Consider the following 23,155-nt stretch of genomic DNA (forward strand, 5'->3'; position numbering starts at 1 on the left):
ATACATGTTATAGATTATTCATGTATAATGTTTAACACAGTTTTTGGTATCAGTTGTTATTAGTTTATACAACTTCTTTTCTGTCTGTTTCAAAATGTTAAAACTAACAGGTAGAAGACAAAAAAAATCCTCAAAAATAATTTAATTAATTTTATCTTTTTCTATAACGTTCTGGGAAATGAGATTTGTGGTTTTAAGCCTTCCAAAATATTAGTAGTATTTACTAAGCCACACTGACATGCTAGACAGTTCTACTTTGTTGCTCTGTGAGCAGTATTTTCAACTTGCAGTTAATTCTAGCCTATAGATGATGAATCTACTTATTATATTTGGAACTATAAGAATTTAGTAAGAACTGATGGATTTACTACTGCCAAAAGGTTTATTTTAAGCTGAATTGTCACTTAAAGCCTTTCATTTTATTGGGTCTTGACAAAATTGCATCACTTCTTAGCATCAGAATCACTGTATCTTCTGTAAAGTTAGGCTTTCATTCACTTACCTAATTTTCTAAAATGATAGGGCTTGATATTGAATGTCCTACTAGTTCTATACTTGCTTAAAATTGAAAGGTAAGAGGGAAAACTGGTTACACTTTCTGTAATCTCAAATAAAAAGTGGAGAGTTTAAATAATACATTATGCTTGTATAGGGTTTTTACCATCAATAGAACATTTGAAATATACTCTTATTTAGTACTTGCAAGAATCATGTAAGAGACGGATTATTATTCTCATTTTTATAGATAAAGGAACTAAAAGTCAATAAAACAGTAAAATTAGTACTTGCAAAATTCTTCTGATACCAAGTAGAATGCTCTTTCCAGTATGCCACAGATTTTACACTACACTTAACGAGAATTCAGCCAGATATTGTAGAGATTGTCATTTTACAAGCATTAAAACTTGTCTAGCAACCCTTTATACTACGTGGACTTCCTTGTGCCAGGCACTTTTTTTTAAGCAGTTTTTCTTTTCTAGAGGAGCATCTTTGGAGTCTATGCTGAAAACCATGCAGATAGCAATGAACAGCTTATACACTCATGTTAATAAGGTTCTTACGACTAATCTTAGAACACAGCAGCCTACCTTTAAGAACAGTTGGATAAGTTTAAGCTCTCCAAGCTCCTTGCCTAGTGATGGCAGTTTTTGTATTTTCTGGGAAGGAGTAATGAGCTGAACACCAGGGCACAAAATATTTGTAAAATTTCAAGAAAAACCATCATATGGATTACTTACTAACTTTTTTTTTTTTGGACAACAGAAAAAATGTGAGCGCTATTGGCCTTTGTATGGAGAAGACCCTATAACATTTGCACCGTTTAAAATTTCTTGTGTAAGTACCTATTTTTATATACATTATTTAATCAGAAAATTGCCATGCTAGACTGATGAATAATTAAATTATAATATGGTATGAAGCCAGCTTTATATAAGCTAAGCACTCAATGTTTCCATGTAAATCTACACTTAATTACAATAAACAAATATTAATAATAATGCTTGTTTTTATACTACTTTTACATTTAGAAGCTTTGGGAATGACTTTTCATAAATGTATAATTTCCTTGTACCTTATTATGTTAATTCTGTTAGGCTTTTTTGTAAGTTGATAATAAGTGTTTACGTATATGAGTAAATGGAGTAACTGCTTTGAGTGATCTATTTGAAAACTGGTGTAAAATATTAGTTTCAAAGTGAATAAATGGAAAAGACCCTTGATGACTGAAGTATAGTTTATCATGTTAATCTTTCCTATCTATGTTATGTTGTCATAATTATATACAAAGGTGGGTTTGAGAACTGCCATCCTTTACTTCTAGGATGATAATTTCTTCTAGGCAGATAATTTACTTCTAGGCAGATAATTTCATATGACGCTTAAAATATATACTTAAGTGTTTAATGAGTTCTGGAAATGAATTAAATTCAAATTCTAAAACTAACACAGCACAAATCTGAGAAAATGAAGTAAAAACAAAAACAATGAAAGAAAAACAAAGAAGTGAAATATAAGTAAGCTTTAGACTAGAACCAGACAAACTGCTTTAGCTTACACATGATGGCATCTTTCTTAATCACCTGAAAGAAATATATTGTCTTATTTACTCAACTCAAAAGACCGTGATTGAGTATACATGAAAATGAATAACTTCCCTGTATTCGTCAGGGGTTTCCAGAGAAACAGAACCAATAGGATGCATATATAGAGAGAGAGAGAGAGGTTTATTATAAGCAATCGGCTCACACAGTTATGACGGCTGGCAAGTCCAAAGGCTGTGGGGTCAGTGGGCAAACTGAAGACCCAGGAGAGCTGATGCTTCAGTTCCAGTCTGAAGACCAGCAACCTGGAGACTGGGAGAGCCAAGGCGGAGTTGTGGTCTGAAGGCAAGCAGTCTGGAGACCCACGTGAGCTGATGTTCAGTTCTAGTCCAAAGACAGTCTGCTGTAGAACCAGGAAGAGCTGATGCTGCAGATGGAAGCAGTCTGCTGGAGAATTCTCTCTCACATGGGGGAGGCTGATCCTTTGGTTCCATTCAGGCCTTAACTCATTGGATGAGGGCCACCCACATTATAGAAGGCAATCTGCTCTACTCAAAGTCCACTGATTTAAATGTTAATCTCACCCAAAAACACCCTCACAGGAATACCAAGAATAATGTTTGACGGGTATATGGGTACTCTATGGCCCAGCCAAGTTGACACATAAAATTAACCATCACATTCCACATCTCAAAATTGCTTGTTTTTAACTTTGTTTAAACAAGCTTATATATAAACAATGGTTATATTTCATTTAACCATTCATTTTAACCATTCACGGTTAAATGAAATATAAGTTCTGTGATTTTACTTGTCATTGGGGAGTTCAGGAAGTCTCTAATTTCATGACTTATTTGTATTTACAACTTCTGAATTCCTCTGATGCATACCCAAAGTTTAGTGCTTTCTAGGTTGTCGTAGAAAAAACTCAAGCTGTGTTACACAGTCTCCTTTATAAATGCAATGTGATTTTTGTAATGTTAACTATAACTCATAGTTGAACTGCCTGTATTTAATATGCAGTCAGTACTCTAAAGTTCTGGTTAGAATTAACTGTTTGTGGGTTAAATATAAAAATTTTAAAACTCCTACTGCATTTCATATTATTTGGAATGAATAAAAACCTGTACATACCACATTGTCTACTTCTGTGAGGGAGCACCTTCCCACTCACCAATCCAGAAAGTATTCTACAATATTAAGTCCCTGGACAGTCCAGGAAACCTAGTTCTGTGCGTTGGGCATGTGTTAAAATTTAAATGTAATAAGTGTACTTAAATATCACAATTCAAGTGAAAACATACAGTGCCTAATATTCAACAACAAAACAACTTGAAGTTTTTGAACATTTGGGCATCAGGAATAGTAAACAACTTGCAATCATGAGTAGAGGAAAGAAAGAAATAGTTTATAATTTGGAAAAAGATGAATTGACTTTTTTGGGTGGTTTTCCAGTTGAACTAAAAGATAAGAACGTCCTCTTGATAAGAGGTTTGATTTGATTAGTAACAGCTGGTATCGTTTGTCAATGTTGGGATTGATCCATGCTGAAGAAGCAAAAATCTTTCAAGATTTCAAAATGGAAAGTAATTTGTTTGTCTTGTGGGTGTTTCAGACAACTCAGGATTTGTTGTCACTGATGTAAACTAAAATCAAATTTATAAACAGAAAGGAAGCTGGTGAAAATAACCTTAGTAAATGACTTGACTACTTCGCAATCAGAGTGTTTGAGACTGAGAAAGGACCATATCAGGAGATTTCTTGGTTTGGGGATGAGGAGGATGAAGTGTTGGCGAAAGGGGGAGGATGGCTGACAGGAGCTGAGTTGTATGTTGCTGCATATAACCACTTTTACCAGATGTCAGCACACTACCCATGGGTCAGTCTAGCCCACTCCCTGTTTTGTAAATAAAGTTTTATTGGAATACAGCCACGCCCATTAATTTTGTAAATAAAGTTTTATTGGAATACAGCCACGCCCATTAATTTAAGTATTTGCCTATCACAACAGCAAAATTGAGTAGACGGAGACTTTATGGCCTATCTCACCCTTTACAGGTGAGAAAAAGTTAAAACCTGGACCAATGTTTTCATCCATACTCCTTTTTTTTTGAGGAAGATTGACCTTGAGCTAACATCTGTTATCCTTTTTTCCCTTTTTCTCCCCAAAGCCCCAGTAGTTGTATGTCATAGTTGCACATCCTCCTAGTTGCTCGATGTGGGACGCCGCCTCAGCATGGCTTGATGAGTCGGACGTAGGTCCGCGCCCAGGATCCGAACTGGTGAACCCCAGGCCGCTGAAGTGGAGCGTGGGAACTTAACCACTTCACCACCAGGCCGGCCCCACATACTCCTTTTTGATGAAAATAAAAATATACTTTCCCGTTAATGTTATTTGAAAAGTTCAAAATAAATTACTATGATATTAAAAATTAAAGCAGGAATAACATTAATTTTTTTTATTAATAAAACAGCATACTCTTGCTCTTGACAATCACTGTTCTAGCCTATCTGTAGTTTTAACTAATAAGATAAAAAGAATAGTTTGCTTAGTGACAAACTGATGTAGAGGCTTCTCTCTGATACTTTGACAAATGACGGTAAGAGACTTTTAAAGTGGTTATGTTATGATCAACCAAAATAATAATTTCGGATTTTCTGAGTACATCCTCTTCTTCCTCAGTTGGCATCCAGTTTTGAGTTGAGTGTTAGGTAGAGAAAGTCAAGTAGATAAAATGGTTGTAGATGGTGGTAGGTACTGAGGAGTGACATTTTGTTTGTATTATTTTCTGTTACATGATTCTGGGGATGGTTGTTACTTTGCAAATATTTTATTGGATGATAGACTCCTAGCTAATTAATTGGTTAACAGACACTTCTGTTTAAAAAAGAAAGAAAGAAAGAAAGATACTATAAATAAAGCTTAGATGAACAAAGTGATGATTTTTAGGATGGTTGTTTTTATAATTACCAGGTACACCTGAAATTTTAAACATTAATTTTATATTGTGGGCTTTAAATATGAGGTTATTGTTTGTTTTGGTGTGTATATGTTTTTGTTTTAATTGTTTCTCTTTATTTAGGAAGCTGAACAAGCAAGAACAGACTATTTCATTAGGACACTCTTACTTGAATTTCAAAATGTAAGTATTTTCCATTTAGACACAATTTTTAAGGATAGTTTTTAAAGAGAATATATATAAATAATATATTATCTTACATAGTTAAGGAGATTCATTAATTTTTTTAATTATGTAAAATAATGAAGAAAATCAGAGTATAATGTTTTATTTAGTATCTTGAACCTTATGCTTATCAAATTAGATAATAAAGTAATGTAAATTTTAACTAACTTAGAACAACTTTCCCTAAATTAAATGTAATGTATTTGGAATAGTTGTTTTCTTTGCTATGAATATTTTTCCTCTAGCGTAAGCAGATTATAGCATTGTTTACATAATTATTACCTGCTTTTACTAGTTGACAATTTTTTAGAAAGAGACAAGCTGCTATCAAAGTTAAGTCTTCGTTTAGACAGATATTGTTGAGACCCTTGACTTCAGTGTTTCAGAGCTATATAAAATAATAATTTCTCTAGGAAGGAATCAAAGAAAAATCTGATGGACATTAGAGAATGCTTGTCAGTTTATTCCTCAGTTTCTCTATTTCTAGTACCTTAATTTTAGAACTATTGTAAGTAATTCAGCTTGGCCGTGAGGTGCATCATTCTTCCTCAGCTAGTGCATTTGTAAACATACTTAGAACTCCTACCTGTTACAAGTAGACATGGTTCCAGTTCTCTTACTGCCCCCTGACTTGACTAATCATGTCCCTTTAGTTGAGTCATTTATTATACTTTGGTTGCTATTTTTTTTTATCTATAGTAATAACGATAGGTACCTTATTGAATTTTAGTAGTGTATCAGGCATCTCAATCTTCCTAACTTCATAATGGTAGATACTGTTATCTCCTTTGCACATAGATGAAGACATAGAGTCTTTGAGAGGTTAAGTAGCTTACCTAAAGTTACTCAGTAAATGACAGAAGTAGAATTTGAATGCAGTTTTGCCTGGATTCCAAGCTGTGCACTTTCTGTTAAACACCTAGAATGGCCATTCTCAAAACATTTTGATATTAGGACTCTTTTACAGACTTAAAAATTATTGAAGATTCCAAAGATTTTTTGTTTATGTGGGTTATATCTTTCAATATTTGCTGTATTTGAAGTTAAAACTGAGAATTTTTTTTAAAAACATGAATACCCAGGGATATATTCCGCTAGCTGTCAAAGTAATGACATCATCCTAAGTCATGTAGCCTTGGGAAGACTCTGCTTGTACACTCATGAGAGAATGAGAGTGAAAAAGGCAAATAACACCTTAGTGTTGTTATGAAAATAGTTTAAAACTCACAGACGCCCTGAAAGGGTCAGGGGATGTGAGAGGGGCCCACACCATACTTTGAGAACCACTACTCTAAAATAAGACAAGTGGGTTTAGGGTTGGACAAGTTTATTTCTAATTTTTTTTTCAATTTAAATATTCTGTTACTTACAATAGATTCTAATACAATGCTTATGATATATTGCTCATCCATTTAATACTATAGATTAATTGAATAGTATATATAGTGTAGTGGTTAACTTGCTTGCTCTGGAGGTAAGACTGCCTGGGTTCAGTTCCCACATTTGTCACTTGCTGTGAAACATTAGGCAAGTTATTTAATCTTTCTGTCTCAATTTCCTTACCTATAAAATGAGGATAAAATTAACAGTACCTTCCTCATGGCGTTACATGTGGATTAAATAAATTGTTATATGTGAAGCCCTTATATGAATACTTGGTATGTGAATAAATAGTCAATAAATGTAGGCTATCATTTATTTGGTTTTTTTTTTTTAAGGCAGTAGTAAATACCACATAAATATCTTAGAAATAGCAGTGAAGTGAGATGTGCAGCTTTTCTGTATGCTTTAAAATTTGCATATGTATTTTCACAATTGTTGAATTTATGTTATTCTTGAAGGAATCTCGTAGGCTATATCAGTTTCACTATGTGAACTGGCCGGACCATGATGTTCCCTCATCATTTGATTCTATTCTGGACATGATAAGCTTAATGAGGAAATACCAAGAACATGAAGATGTGCCTATTTGTATTCATTGCAGGTACGAAAGAATTTTCCAAATATTTAAATACTTTGGAACATAAGTGACATTATAATATGAGTGATGTATGGTATTTTAAAACCTAATTTTTGGAATTTCATTAGATAGATCATTATTTAGGTTTCCAAATAGTAAAAGCTACCTGAATCCTGAGGCAATTATTCTTGTCTTAATTTTTAATTTACATAAGATTTTTCTAAAAGACTTATAGTCATAATACTTATTTCATAAAACTGCTATCAATTTCTCTTTAAGTAACTTGTATCTGCATTCACATTTGTAATAAAAAGTAAATGAAATTTCTCAGACTCAGAGATCTACTGGTTTATTAAATAGTTAAAAGATTTTTTTTAATGTAGATGGAACACCAAAGACAGTTTTTCTTATCTAATTGAAAGAGCTGCTTTTTACTTATGGGCCAGAAAAGTGACTTTCTGATGGAGATGTGGGAATCAGTTAACCACTTGGTTAATTAAAAAATATTTTTCTATAAGTAATTCAGTGGTTAGTTGACTGGTTAAAAGGAAAAAAAATCTATTTAATTGTAGAATTAAAAGATAAAGGAATTGCTTTGACTTGACTTCTTTACAGGTTGAAATTATTTCCTGTTATGTCACTGTTGTCTAGTCAATGTATGTAGTTCATAAATCCAATTTGTTAGGAAGATTTTCCTTTAAAAAAAAAAACTGACCATTTACAACCAAAATAGTATGTTAACTATAGTGACCTAGAAAATGCATCGGGGGCCGTCCCCATGGCTTAGTGGTTAGGTGCGTGCGCCCCGCTGCTGGCGGCCCTGGTTCGGATCCCGGGCGCACACCGACGCACTGCTTCTCCGGCCATGCTGGGGCTGCGTCCCATGTGCAGCAACTAGAAGGATGTGCAGCTATGACATACAACTATCTACTGGGGCTTTGGGGGAAAAAATAAATAAATAAAATTAAAAAAAAAGAAAATGCATAGGAAGGAAAGCACTCACGATTCCACTAGAGATGACCATTGTTAAAACTTTAATGTCCTTTCAGTGTGTGTATAGCATTTTTTTAAGAATGTTTCCCCACTTAATATATCACGTACATCTTTCTTAATCATATAAATATTTTTCTGCAGTACATTATGACTGCACTATACTTTTATATTAAACTTCCATTCCTTGGCATTTAATTTATTACATCTCTCCAATCCTTTTTCAGCTATTTTAAACAACAGTTTAAATGTCCAGTGGCCAGTCTTATGGCGAAATAAGCCATAAGCATATCTGTAATTATTTCATTAGGATAGATATCTAAAAGTGGGATTTCTAAGTCAAGGGACATGAAAGTTATCATGGTCTTAATCCATATTGTAAAACTTGTTATCCATAAAGTTGATGCTAATTATAATTAATCCCACCACTGCCAATTTGTGGGAGTGCCCATTTCCCCCCCACTCTCCCAAATATTGTTATCTTTTTGTTTGTTTTAATGCCTGTGTGATAGGCAAACTTCTTTTTTTTTTTTTTTTTTGCTTGGCAAGGTTTTTTTTTTTTTTTTTTTTTTTTTTTTTGATTTTTATTGATATTTTAATGGTTTCTAACATTGTGAAATTTTGGGTTGTACATTTTTGTTTGTCCATCACCCCATATATGACTCCCTTCACCCCTTGTGCCCACCCCCCACCCCCACTTCCCGGGTAACCACAGTCCAGTTTTCTCTGTCCATGTGTTGGTTTATATTCCACATATGAGTGAGATCATACAGTGTTTGTCTTTCTCTTTCTGGCTTATTTCACTTAACATAATACGCTCCAGGCCCATCCATGTTGTTGCAAATGGGACGATTTTGTCTTTTTTTATGGCTGAGTAGTATTCCATTGTATATATATACCACATTTTCTTAATCCAATCGTCAGTCGAGGGACACTTAGGTTGCTTCCACTTCTTGGCTATGGTGAATAATGCTGCAGTGAACATAGGGGTGCATAAGCCTCTTTGGATTGTTGATTTCAGGTGCGTTGGATAGATTCCCAGTAGTGGGATGGCTGGATCATAGGGCATCTCTATTTTTAATTCTTTGAGGAATCTCCATACCGTTTTCCATAGAGGCTGCACCAATTTGCATTCCCACCAGCTGTGTATGAGGGTTCCTGTTTCTCCACATCCTCTCCAACATTTGTTGTTTTTTGTCTTGGTGATTATAGCCATTCTAACGGGCGTGAGGTGGTATCTTAGTGTTGTTTTGATTTGCATTTCCCTGATGATTAGTGATGTTGAGCATCTTTTCACGTGCCTATTGGCCATCTGTATATCTTCCTTGGAGAAGTGTCTGTTCATTTCCTCTGCCCATTTTTTGATCGGGTTGTTTGTTTTTTTGTTGTTCAATTGTGTGAGTTCTTTATATATTATGGAGATCAACCCCTTGTCAGATGTATGTTTTGCAAATATTCTCTCCCAGCTGGTTGGTTGTTTGTTCATCTTGATTCTGATTTCATTTGTCTTATAAAAGCTCTTTAGTCTGATAAAGTCCCACTTGTTTATTTTTTCTTTAGTTTCCCTAGTCTGGGTAGGCATGTCATCCGAAAAGATTCCTTTAAACCCAATGTCAAATAGTGTGTTGCCTATATTTTCTTCTATGAGTTTTATAGTTTCAGGTCTCACCTTCAGGTCTTTGATCCATTTTGAGTTAATTTTTGTGAATGGCGATAGCACATGGTCCACTTTCATTCTTTTGCATGTGGATGTCCAGTTTTCCCAACACCATTTATTGAAGAGACTTTCCTTTCTCCATTGCATGTCCTTAGCACCTTTGTCGAAAATTAGCTGTCCGTATATGTGTGGTTTTATTTCTGGGCTTTCAATTCTGTTCCATTGATCTGTGTGTCTGTTTTTGTACCAGTACCATGCTGTTTTGATTACTGTTGCTTTGTAGTATGTTTTGAAGTCAGGAATTGTGATGCCTCCTGCTTTGTTCTTTTTCTTTAGGATTTCTTTAGCTATTCGGGGTCTTTTGTTGCCCCATATAAATTTTAGTATTCTTTTTTCTATTTCTGTGAAGAATGTCATTGGGATTCTGATTGGGATTGCATTGAATCTGTAGATTGCTTTAGGTAATATAGACATTTTAACTATGTTTATTCTTCCAATCCACGTGCATGGGATATCTTTCCATTTCTTTATGTCATCGTAGATTTCCCTCAATAATGTCTTGTAGTTCTTATTGTATAGGTCCTTCACCTCCTTAGTAAGATTTATTCCTAGGTATTTTATTCTTTTTGATGCAATTGTAAATGGTATTATCTTTTTGAGCTCTCTTTCTGTTAGTTCATTATTAGCATATAGAAATGCAACTGATTTTTGTAGATTGATTTTGTACCCTGCAACTTTGCTGTAGTTGTTGATTGTTTCTAACAGTTTTCCAACAGATTCTTTAGGGTTTTCTATATATACAATCATGTCATCTGCAAATAGTGAGAGTTTCACTTCTTCGTTACCTATTTGGATTCCTTTTATTCCTTTTTCTTGCCTAATTGCTCTGGCCAAAACCTCCAGTACTATGTTGAACAGGAGTGGTGAGAGTGGGCAGCCCTGCCTCGTTCCTGTTCTCAGAGGAATGGCTTTCAGTCTTTCCCCGTTGAGTATGATGTTAGCTGTGGGTTTGTCATATATGGCCTTTATTATGTTGAGGTACTTTCCTTCTATTCCCATTTTATTGAGAGTTTTTATCATAAATGGATGTTGTATCTTGTCAAATGCCTTCTCTGCGTCTATTGAGATGATCATGTGGTTTTTATTCTTTGTTTTGTTGATGTGATGTATCACGTTGATTGATTTGCAGATGTTGAACCATCCCTGCGTCTCTGGTATAAATCCCACTTGATCATGGTGTATGATCTTTTTAATATATTGTTGTATTCGGTTTGCCAATATTTTGTTGAGGATTTTTGCATCAATGTTCATCAGCGATATTGGCCTGTAATTTTCTTTCTTTGTATTGCCTTTGTCTGGTTTCGGTATCAGGGTGATGTTGGCCTCATAGAATGATTCAGGAAGTGTTCCATCTTCCTCTATTTTTTGGAATAGTTTGAGGAGGATGGGTATTAAATCTTCTTTGAATGTTTGGTAAAATTCACTGGAGAAGCCATCTGGTCCTGGACTTTTATTTTTTGGGAGGTTTTTGATTACTATTTCAATCTCTTTACTTGTGATTGGTCTATTCAGATTCTCCATTTCTTCTTGGTTCAATTTTGGGAGGTTGTATAAGTCTAAGAATTTATCCATTTCTTCTAGATTGTCCAATTTGTTGGCATATAATTTCTCATAGTATTCTCTTATAATCCTCTGTATTTCCATGGTATCCGTTGTAATTTCTCCTCTTTCATTTCTAATTTTATTTACTTGAGCCTTTTCTCTTTTTTTCTTAGTTAGCCTGGCTAAGGGTTTGTCTATTTTGTTTATCTTCTCGAAGAACCAACTCTTTGTTTCATTAATCCTTTCTACTGTTTTTTTGGTCTCAATATCATTTATTTCTGCTCTGATTTTTATTATTTCTCTCCTTCTGCTGGCTTTGGGCTTTGTTTGTTCTTCTTTTTCTAGTTCTGTTAGGTGTAATTTAAGGTTGCCTATTAGGGCTTTTTCTTGTTTGTTAAGGTGGGCTTGTATCGCTATGAGTTTCCCTCTCAGGACCGCTTTTGCTGCGTCCCATATGGTTTGATATGGCATGTTATCATTTTCGTTTGTTTCCAGATAGTTTTTGATTTCTCCTTTAATTTCATCAATGATCCATTGGTTGTTCAGTAGCATGTTGTTTAATCTCCACATTTTTGTCATTTTCCCAGTTTTTTTTTCCTGGTTCATTTCCAGTTTCATAGCCTTATGGTCTGAAAAGATGCTTGTTATGATTTCAATCTTCTTAAATTTATTGAGGCTTGCTTTGTTTCCCAACATATGGTCTATCCTAGAGAATGTTCCATGCGCGCTTGAGAAGAATGTGTAGTCAGCTGTTTTTGGGTGGAGTGCTCTGTATATGTCTACTAGGTCCATCTCGTCCAGTTTTTCATTTAAGTCTAATATTTCTTTATTAACTTTTTGTCTGGATGATCTATCCATTGCTGTAAGTGGGGTGTTAAGATCCCCTACTATTATTGTGTTGTTGTTGATTTCTCCTTTTAGGTTTGTTAATAGTTGTTTTATGTACATTGGTGCTCCTATGTTGGGTGCATATATATTTATAAGTGATATGTCTTCTTGATGGAGTGTCCCTTTTATCATTATATATTTCCCTTCTTTGTCTTTCTTAACCTGTTTTATCTTGAAGTCTACTTTGTCTGATATGAGTATGGCAACACCTGCTTTCTTTTGTTTGCCATTAGCTTGGAGTATTGTCTTCCATCCTTTCACTCTGAGCCTGTGCTTGTCTTTAGTGCTAAGATGTGTTTCCTGAAGGCAGCATATTGTTGGGTCTTGCTTTTTAATCCATCCTGCCACTCTGTATCTTTTGATTGGAGAGTTCAATCCATTTACATTTAGGGTAATTATTGAAATATGAGGGTTGAATGTTGCTGTTTTGTCACTTATTTTCTGGTTCTTTTGCATTTCCTTTGTTTCTTGTCCCATTTGTTTTGGACTGCCAATTCAGTTTGGTTGTTCTGTCTTATGATTCTTCTAGTTTTCTCTTTGTTTATCATATGTGGTTTTAATTTGATTATTTGTTTAGTGGTTACCTTGAGGTTTGGGCGAAAAATCTTCTGTATGAGATAGTCCATTATCTGATAGCCTCCTATTTCCTTATACTAAGTCAATTCAGTCACTTTCCTCTTCCCCTTCTAAGTTGCTCTTGTTATACCTTATTCTATCTTGTGTTGTGGCTGTGTGTTTACAGTGATGAGGTTAAATTTATTTTTGGTGAATTTCTTCCTTTGATCTTTGAGTTTAGTATTTAAGTGGTTGCTAACCTATTCCGGTAAAGATCTACTATTTCTCTGATTTTGTCTACCTACTTTTCTCCTTACTCCAAGCTTTGTGTTCCCTTTCTCTTCTTGTTTTCAGGCCTGAGGGCCTTCTTGAGTATTTCTTGTAGTGGCGGTCTCGTGGCCATGAACTCCCTTAGCTTTTGTTTATCTGGGAGAGTTACTATTTCTCCATCATATTTGAAGGATATTTTTGCTGGATAGAGTATTCTTGGCTGAAAGTTTTTGTCTTTTAGTATTTTGAATATATCATTCCAGTCTCTTCTAGCCTGAAAAGTTTCTGTTGAGAAATCCGCTGAGAGCCTGATGGGAGTTCCTTTGTACGTTATTTTTTGTTTTTGTCTAGCTGCCCTTAATATTGTTTCTTTGTCGTTGACCCTGGCTAGCCTTACCACTAGGTGTCGTGGTGAAGGCCTTTGTCTGTTAATATATATAGGCGTCCTGTTGGCTTCGCTTACTGGTATTTCCTGCTCCTTCCCCAGATTTGGGAAATTTTCAGCTATTATTTCCTTGAATAGGCTCTCTGTTCCTCTTTCCCTCTCCTCTCCCTCAGGAATACCTATAATTCTTATGTTACATTTTCTGATAGAGTCCGATATTTCTCGGAGTCTTTCTTCATTTCTTTTTAGTCTTAGTTCTCTCTCTTCTTCCATCTGGAGTATATCTGTATTCCTATCCTCTAAAGTACTAATTCTTTCCTCCATATTGTCAGCTCTGTTCTTTAAAGATTCCAGATTCTCCTTTATCTCCTCCATTGTGTTCTTCATCTCCATCAGCCCTGATAGGTTTTTCTTTATGATTTCAATCTCTTTTGTGAAGAAACTCCTAATCTCATTTAATTGTTTGTCTGTGTTGTCTCGTATTTCGTTGAGTGTTTTTATGATAGCTATTTTGAAATCTCTGTCATTTAGTTTATGGATTTCTGTGTCTTCGGGGTTGATTTCTGGGTGCTTGTCATTTTGTTTCTGGTCTGGTGATTTCATATATTTTTGCATTGTGGTTCCTGTGTTGGTTTTGATTTTCCTCATCCTGGAAGTCTCTGGTTGCAATTTCCACCTGCCGCCACTGTGTGGTGGTAAAGGGCTGTGTAGTCTAAGCCCCCTGCGCTCTGCCCCAGTTTTTCTGCTGCGATCCGCAGTTTTGTTTTGTTTTGTTTTGTTTCTTTTCCCCACTGCGATCCACGGGTCCAGTCCAGTTTATTCAGGTCTGCCTCGGACCGCTAGATCTGGTCGAGCTGCAGACTCCGGGTTGCGGGGAGGGGGGAGCTCTCTCTTTTGCCCTCTGGGTCCCTGACGTGGGAGGCTTCTCGTTTGCCCCTCTTTATCCGCTCTCTGGGTTGCTCAGATGTTGATGGTAGCCCTGTGGCTCCTCTGAGCCCTCTGTGCGGGAGTTTCCCACTGGCTGAGAGAGCCGGAAGAGCTACAGTTTCCCGCCGAGGGCCGCCCCTCCCCCCTCTCTGGGAGCCTCGCGGACCGGATGGCTGATCTGATGGGGAGGGAGCGGAGTTCTCCTTACCTCTCCCCACTTCCTCCGGGGGCCCAGCACGTTCCGCTCTCAGATGTGCGGCAGTGTGGATCCCTCCGCTCCAGCTTTTGACTGTCTGGGATTCCGTTGTTGGTCTGTGGCTGTTACTTTTGTTGTATTTTGTGGGGGAAGAATTCACGGGAAAGCTCACTCCGCCATGATGCTGACGTCACTCCAAACTTCTTTTTTTTCGGTCATTTATATTCCTTTGTGAAGTTGCTTGTTTGTATACTTTCCCAATTATTTTATAGCAGGCATTCATCTCTTAATAATTATACATTACAAATTCTTTATATATCTTTATATTTTGAGGATGTTAACTTTTAGTCATGTTGTAAGAACCATGGTTTTTCAAGGTTTATGTTCTGCCATACATAAGTTTTAAATTGTTTTGTAGTTAGAGATGTGAATCTCTACGTTTATGATTTCTGTCCATTGAGATACGCTTAGAAAGTCCTTCCCTAACATAGTAGTGCATAAAGTTTTGCCTATATATTTTGGCACTTTTATAGAGTTTTTTTAACATTATATTTTTAATCCATCTGGAATTTTTTTTATGATTAAGGTATGAGATAAGAATCCAATTTTTGCTCTTCATTATTAGCTAACTTTCCCTGTACCATTTATTGAATGGTCTAGTCTTTCTCCTTTGATTGGAGAATCCACCATTAGTAATAAATACTTACATATATGCAGATCTATTTCTGAACTTTATATTGTGTTTCATTGATCTGGTTGTCTATGTCTTTGTAATATCACACTTTTAACCATCAAGTTTTAAATATACATCATTTAGCCTAGTATTTCTTAACTCTTAAATTATAGGAATGTTTTGATGTGTCGAATTGACAAATATATCAATGGCTAAAAATTAATATTATTGATGTTTATTATTTAAGAGCTTTTTAAAAATCCTAAGTTGCTTATAATGTACCTTTTCAGGAATTCTTAGATTACATGTTTAACAAACTAGTGATACTTCTAAAAGTTTAAAAATATGCATTAAAATGCTGCCCAACTTTTTTTCTGCCTAAAAATTATTCTGGTGATGTCAGTAACATCTTGGATTACTCATAGTGATTCTCAATCCTAAGGTGCATACGCCTCTCTAGTTGACAGTCAGTTGCTCTAAAGTATTTTTGTCGTGTTTTAAAATTAAAAACCTGTGATATTTTACTTTATATTCTCCAGGTTCTATTAGTTCTTCAGGAGATGAGAGCGCATCAGTGGTCTTTGTTCTTTTGGTGCAATCACTGCTGCTGTTCAAACCTGTTTCTAGGGCTTGTAGCATTCTTGATCCTTCCTAAACCTTTTGCAGATTGAAATGAGGTGCTGTTTTCTCCTCTGCTCTAAATCACCAGAGCCATCTTGAATATAGAGTAAATTTATCTCAGCAAGATATTTTATTAGCTAGACAAGGTTTTCTGAGGTAGAATTCAATTACAAAATGAAGGCTTCTAGGTGTTCTATGAGTCACTTACTCTTGAAAGTTCCTTGAATTAAATAAAAACAAAATACAAATACTGATGTTAAGGATGTTTGCCATGCACACATTTTAAGTTGTAGTTTGTTTACTAAATAAGTAGAATTTTGTCAGATTTTTTAAATGATTTTTTTGCTTCTGAATATTAACATGTCCATCCACATTTATTTTATAGTTCTTTTATCACAAAAATCAAATTGTTTTTTCAAACTTTATATCCATAGTGCAGGCTGTGGAAGAACAGGTGCCATTTGTGCCATAGATTATACGTGGAATTTACTTAAAGCTGGGGTAAGAATAATTTTTATGTAGCATTATATCCAATTGATTTGTTATGATTTTCAAACTTAATGATTAATTGTAGAAAATTACAGCCTATGTGTTACTTTTTTAGAAATAGCCTTGTTATGTGAGAAATAAAGGTAGCGAAAAGGTATAATTGATGCATATTACTCTGCGATAATGCACTGGGCAGCAAGGTAAACATGTTGTCCCCTATTCGTTCTATGTGAATTAATACCTACATTAGGGATGTAAACTCTGCATTAACATTTCCAAACATAGAATCTCATTGCCTTTTATATGTATTCTAGGTATAAGTATAATCAATTTAGTAAGTATTTATCCCTAACTGGAAACATTATAATATTTTGGTTGAAAATGCTTACTCTGGAGCCAAACTACCCAGATTAAAATTCTGGCTCTGTCATTTACTAGCTGTAGGATCTTAGTCAAATTACTTAATCTCATTTTACCTCAATTTCTTCATCTGAAAATGGAGATAATATTAATAATGCATAGGAATTAAATAAGTTAACCTTTGTAAAGTTCTTTAGAACTATTGTGGGCATGTAGGAAGTGCTCAGTTCAGTGTCAGTTTTTATTACTATTGCTGTTGTTATTGTTGTTACTACCACTGCTATTTCCAAAAATTGTGTTGGATGCTATGGAGGATATAGAGATAAATGAGACACAGCCCTCGTTACAGATTTGAAAAACACAAGTCTCCTCGTTGTATATAGATTTGCTTCATTTGCTGTTCTATAATATGTTTATTTTCTATGTATTAGGGAAGAGCTTTTAATTTTTCACAGCTTTATAGTTTATATGAATATGTCAGTCTATGTCTTATATAAAATAGGATTAATAAAATATTTAGTTTCTTTTTTCTTCTCCTTCTTTCCTCCCTCTATTCTTTGTCTTTTTTTTTCTCTGCCTACTTTCCATTTTTCACTTTGCTAGGGAATATTTAAATTTTAAACAGTTTCTCAAAAAGCCCTCTGGGGTTAAATTTTATTTTTGTATTCCTCAAAAACTATAATCATCTAATACTCAAAAGAAAATTTTTAAGTGAATAAAATTTAACTAGGATTCTATCACATTTTAACATAAAAGTCAAAGATTAAAATTGGGATGGAAAGAGGCATTTAGATGAATGCCAGCAAAAAAAATAAACATCTGGGGATTTTAAAAGTTGCGTATTTTGAACATAGCCCGCATTTGATTGAGTTTGGCTTAACATAAACATAATCTTAATCCAAGGTTAGGACTTGATGTAAAAACCTTTTGATATGTATAAAGATTCCCAAGCAGTAAACCTGGGAATCATTCTTAACTCTTCTGTCTTCTTTATCACTCCATAATATTCTTGTTGATCACCAAGTTCTAATAGTTCTGCCTCAGAAATGGGCCTCAAATGTTTCTACCTTTCTCTTTTTTTTAGAGTGTTTCAGTAAACCTCCACCAGTTTCTCCCCTTTGCAGACTGTTATCTTACCTGCTACAAAAGTTGCCTGAATATCAAATCTGCTCATGTCAGGGTTGCCTATTGCAGTAGTTCTAATTCCAGATGTACAAAAAAATTGTCTAGGATGTTTCATAGTCAGTCTCCAGAGATGTAGCTGAAGGATCTGTATTTTTACCTAGCTCTCTTAGCTGGTCCTTATATTTATGTTTACAGTCTGACCCCAAGTAGCCTTATCTTCTCTCCTCTGAATACCTCTCCTCCTTTCAATCTTGGCTTTATCCATATGGAGCTTCTTAATTCCCCAAATAGATTATACATTTAGTCTGCCATGCCTCTGTGTATTTCCTTCACTTTTCACTCCATACACCAATCAGAGTTAGTCACAGCATCTTTATTCCCACCATACTGCAATCATGCCTTGGCTGGACATTTATTTGTTCATGTATCAGACTCACTAGCTTGACTGCTGAGGGTCAAGACTAGCTTTGTATCCACAGTGCCAAGCACAGAGTCTGATACATGGCAGGTGGTGCTCAGTAAATGTGTTCAGTTATCCAGCATGGATATAAGGTCTATATGGAAAGTTGAAGACTGTTTTTCTGAACAACTCTAGAGTTCATGTATTAAATTCTCTGTTTTAGAAAATACCAGAGGAATTTAATGTCTTTAATTTAATACAAGAAATGAGAACACAAAGACATTCTGCAGTACAAACTAAGGTATAGTTTTTTGTTTCACTTTATAAACGGTTTTTTTATGAATGCCTTCTTGGTTTTTTTAAATGTCTTTTCCCTTGTTTATCATTTTATCTCCCTAATAGGAGCAATATGAGCTTGTTCATAGAGCTATCGCCCAACTGTTTGAAAAACAGCTACAACTATATGAAATTCATGGAGCCCAAAAAATGGCTGATGGAGTGGTAGGTGTTCTTGGCCTATTAATTTTAGAAAATTTTTACTTTTTAACATGATGTAGTATTTAGCTTTTTAATTGTCATCTTGTGTTTTATCTAACATGAGAATACTTATGACAGTTATTATTTTTATTTAACCATGATTTTGTTATCTCCTTTTCTTCTTCCTATTTGAATCTATTATGATGGATAGTTAATGATTCCAATACTTGTTAAATAATATTCTAAATAAAATATAATAGGAAAGTAGATGTTGGGTCAAAAATCATATTATTCATTATTGTTACAAGTATAAATTACTTATTTAAAAATTAACTGCATTGTTCTCTTTCCTTTTCCCATCCACCCTACCTAAGTAATAGTAAGTTGATTCTACATGAATTTTATTTTGTTCTTGGTCATGATGATACAAAGTTTTGTAGTTATTTTGTACATGCTTTTTAATTAAGTAGAATTATAGGGCCACAATTAAGTCCCTTTTGGGCATGTTTTAGTTCAATGTCATTTTAGCCTTAAAAGATCTTATTGGATATTAGACTTTTGACCTGACAAAAATACTGCATTCTCATAGTGTTTTCATTTCTGCCTGTGTTTTCTAGCTAGTTCTCTTATTTCTTCTCTTTATATAATCATCTGGCCCTTGAATGTATTGGGCTGTTTTTTTTTTTGGTAAAACTTCTTTACATCCTTATCACTGAACCCAAGACAACTATCACATGATTAGTAGCCCCAACAACTGAAGTAAAATGAGGAAATGAGTGGCAAAATTTATAAACTTTGTTTTCCTTTTTCCCCTTTACATTGTTTTGGCAATTTCTCAGACTGCTTGTTTGAAATTTCTTGGTTTTACAGATGAGAAATTTGTTACAAAATGCTGATCTCAATGTGTTAAGATAATCTAATATTGATCCGTGAATTTTAGGGACTGTGTATTTCCTTTATTAGCTAAGTGACAATTTCAGATTTTTAAGATTGATACATGTGACCTTGTTCTTTTTTTTTTTTTTTTTTTAGTTTTTTGTTTATTGCAGTAACATTGGTTTATGACAGTGTAAAAATTTCAGGTGTACATCATTGTACTTCTATTTCTGCATAGATTACATCATGTTCACCACCAAAATACTAATTACAACCCATCACCACACACATGTACAGAATTATCCCTTTCACCCTCCTCCCTCCCCCCTTCCCGTCTGGTAACCACCAATCCAATCTCTGTCCCTATGTGTTTGTTTATTGTTGTTATTATCTACTACTTAATGAAGGAAATCATACGGTATTTGACCTTCTCCCTCTGACTTATTTCACTTTGCATTATACCCTCAATGTGTGACCTTGTTCTTATTTCTTTCATTAACATAGGAGTCATTTGTGCAGCTAGGCCTCATACGTTGCCTTCTCTCTTTCCCTTTAGTTTAATTAAAGCCTATTATAACCTATGCTGAATGTAGCCAAATATTTTGTAATATGGAATAGAGTGCGTATATATTATTGTGTATAATTTTATCTAAATTGAGATTCATTTAGTACTTCAAAAAACTAAGTGGGCTGTACATTTTTCTTTAAACTTTAATTGAAAATTATTTCCGTTTTTTTTATAAATGCAAGATTAGTTTCAAAATTAAGGTTTTTATACTTTAGAAATATAAATGTTTTAGACTACCATTTCCTTAGCATATAGAAGTGAAAAATATGCTAACCATTACATTTTTTAAATGTGTAGAAAATTCTTTTTTTAATTAATTTTTTATTGTGATGTAATTGATATATAACATGATATTAGTTTCAAGTGTACAACATAGTGATTCAATAGTTGTGTGTATTGTGTAAGGATCACCACCATTAAGTCTAGTGTAACATCCATTACCACACTAGCTACAAGTTTTTTTTCCTTGTGTTCATTTACTCTCTTAGGAACTTTCAAATATGTAACTATATAACTCAATGGATCAATGGATAGAAAAGTAGAAGGACAAATGAATAGAAGAAAAGATAGCTTATTATTCTAGACAATTGTTTAATATTTTCCTTTTAAGAAATCTTCTTTTCTAGGTACTTTTAAATGTAGGCGACTTTATATAGCATATTTATATATGGTTGGAGACCATAAATACCAATTAGAGAAAATATGGAATCTAAAGAATTGGGAAAAATTATTTTAGAACTGTGAGTTGAGTTGAGTAAAATCGTTTGAAATATGTTACTTACCTTTGGCTGAACATATGCTCTGAGAAACAATCATAAATCTCCATTTATTATTTTTCTGACGACGTAATTTAGAGGTAAAGCTTTTTTAAAAAATGCTCTTAAACCAAGCTCTGTGTGCCAGAATTATTTTTGTAGAAATTTTAGTTTGAAATGCTAATCAGCAATATAAGACTATAATAAATAATATTTGTTAGAGGTATTTACAGGTAAAATGACTTCCTAGAGTAGGAGATCTAAAGAGAAAATTTATTTTGGAGCCCAGTAATACATTGACTTGGGATTTAGAAACACCTCAGTAAGCAAACATCTGTAAGGTATGCATGCATGCCTTTTTATTTTATACAGAAAAGATACCACCATTGGTTATCAACACCAGGATTTTTAATTCTAGGATTTATAGCAACAATAACTTGTATTACAGTCCTTCTGTTGTGTTTGTGTTTTGCATTTTAGATGCCATATTGAATTCTGAATATTTTCTCCTCAAATATAATGTTCTTCATTTTTAAAGCATCCTATTTTAATATTTATTTTGTTCTGCAACTGATAATATATCCTTAAGTATTTGATAATTAGATTCTGATTTTTTTCTTTTGTGGCCTTTGGTACATCTCTGTTATGTGGAAAATATTAATACACAAAATAACTTGAGCAAAATGGGTGAAGGTGGTCAAAATGTGAAAAAAAAATAACTAACGAGCTCTGCTTGAAACGAGAATACACTAGAACCTAATCGCCAATGGATTATTCAATTTGTAAAATTCCTTTCAACTTCAAAAGTTGGTGATTGTTTCAACCATTAATAAAAGCGGTTAAAGAAAGCTATATACATTAGGACAAATGTGGGGACGAAAGCTTTAGTTAATACAAGAGGGTCAGAAAATATAAGAGTATGGCAAACATTGTAGGTAAAAACTAGGAATCCAAGAGGAACATTGTTCTATTCTCAAGTCCAATGACCAGGAGGTTTTGTTCATGCTGTGTAGGCAGTGGCTCTCTGAATTGTATTTCTGCATTGCCACTTTGATTCCTTTTATCAGATGAAATTCAACATGCTCAAGAAGCTTACCTCCACAGAAGTTGTTCTTCCTCTTTTTGCCCTTTCTGTTAATGGCTCCACCATTCTCTCATTCACCCAGAATGAGGAATCTTTCATGACACCTTCTTTCCTTTGTCACATGTAATCATTTTGCCTGCAAATGCCCTTACTTTATCTTCTTGTTCCCTTCCCACCTGTTATCCCCTTTCATCCTTCATGGTTTTTTGTTTTGTTTGTCAAAATCTTACCCATCCCTTAATGCCATTCTACATGCTACCTTAATATTTTCAACTTCTTAATATTTCTCAACTACGTTCTTAATAGTCACACCAGTAACATCTTTCTCTGATTTCGTAGCTTCATGACTTCATTGCTTGATTTTGCCACTTTCTGGTTTTATTACCAGATTATACACTTCTTGAAGTTAAGTACTGTGTGCTTTACATTTTTGTGTCTTCTCTAGTGCTTAGTCTTCAGTGCATTTCACATATAGATCCACAATGCCTTACCTGCTGTCCCCAAATCCAAAATGCTCTGAAAACTTCAAGTTGTGTTTGTATGTGTGTGTGTAAGTTTGGTATTATACTTATTTGGCATCAAAACCTGACTTGACATGACATGAGGCTATTTATGTTGTACTATACAAAAGTGCTATGGGGCCGGCCCCATGGCTTAGCGGTTAAGTGTACGCGCTCCGCTACTGGCGGCCTGGGTTCGGATCTTGGGCGCGCCCTGACACACCGCTTGTCCAACCATGCTGAGGCTGCGTCCCACATACAGCAACTAGAGAGATGTGCAACAATGACGTACAGCTATCTACTGGGGCTTTGGGGGAAGAAAAGGAGGAGGATTGGCAATATATGTTAGCTCAGAGCCGGTCTTCCTCAGCAAAAAAAAGGAGGATTAGCATGGATGTTAGCTCAGGGCTGATCTTCCTCACACACACAAAAAAAGTGCTGTGTTTTTGTAGGATAGAAACAGTTCATTAGAAGCAGTTTCATGTGGTTCACCTTGAATCTTTATTTAACCTACTTTTTTTTTTTTTTAATTTTATTTATTTATTATTTTCCCCCAAAGCCCCAGTAGAT

General features: G+C 34.5%; 1 protein-coding gene across 2 annotated transcripts in view; it reads left to right on the top strand.

Annotated features, from left to right (window-relative positions):
• The window catches only part of PTPN12 (protein tyrosine phosphatase non-receptor type 12), a 100,089-nt gene that overhangs the window by 56,386 nt on the left and 20,548 nt on the right, over window positions 1-23,155 (top strand). For both annotated transcript variants that reach the window (XM_058524076.1, XM_058524086.1), the window contains exons 6-11: window positions 1,264-1,335; window positions 5,126-5,185; window positions 7,069-7,211; window positions 16,386-16,452; window positions 18,549-18,626; window positions 18,728-18,826. In XM_058524076.1, the coding sequence (XP_058380059.1) occupies window positions 1,264-1,335; window positions 5,126-5,185; window positions 7,069-7,211; window positions 16,386-16,452; window positions 18,549-18,626; window positions 18,728-18,826 (519 nt within the window). The remainder of the gene's footprint in view (window positions 1-1,263; window positions 1,336-5,125; window positions 5,186-7,068; window positions 7,212-16,385; window positions 16,453-18,548; window positions 18,627-18,727; window positions 18,827-23,155) is intronic.

This window comes from Diceros bicornis, chromosome 3 (genome assembly GCF_020826845.1).
Source record: "Diceros bicornis minor isolate mBicDic1 chromosome 3, mDicBic1.mat.cur, whole genome shotgun sequence".
Classification (NCBI taxonomy): Eukaryota; Metazoa; Chordata; class Mammalia; order Perissodactyla; family Rhinocerotidae; genus Diceros; species Diceros bicornis.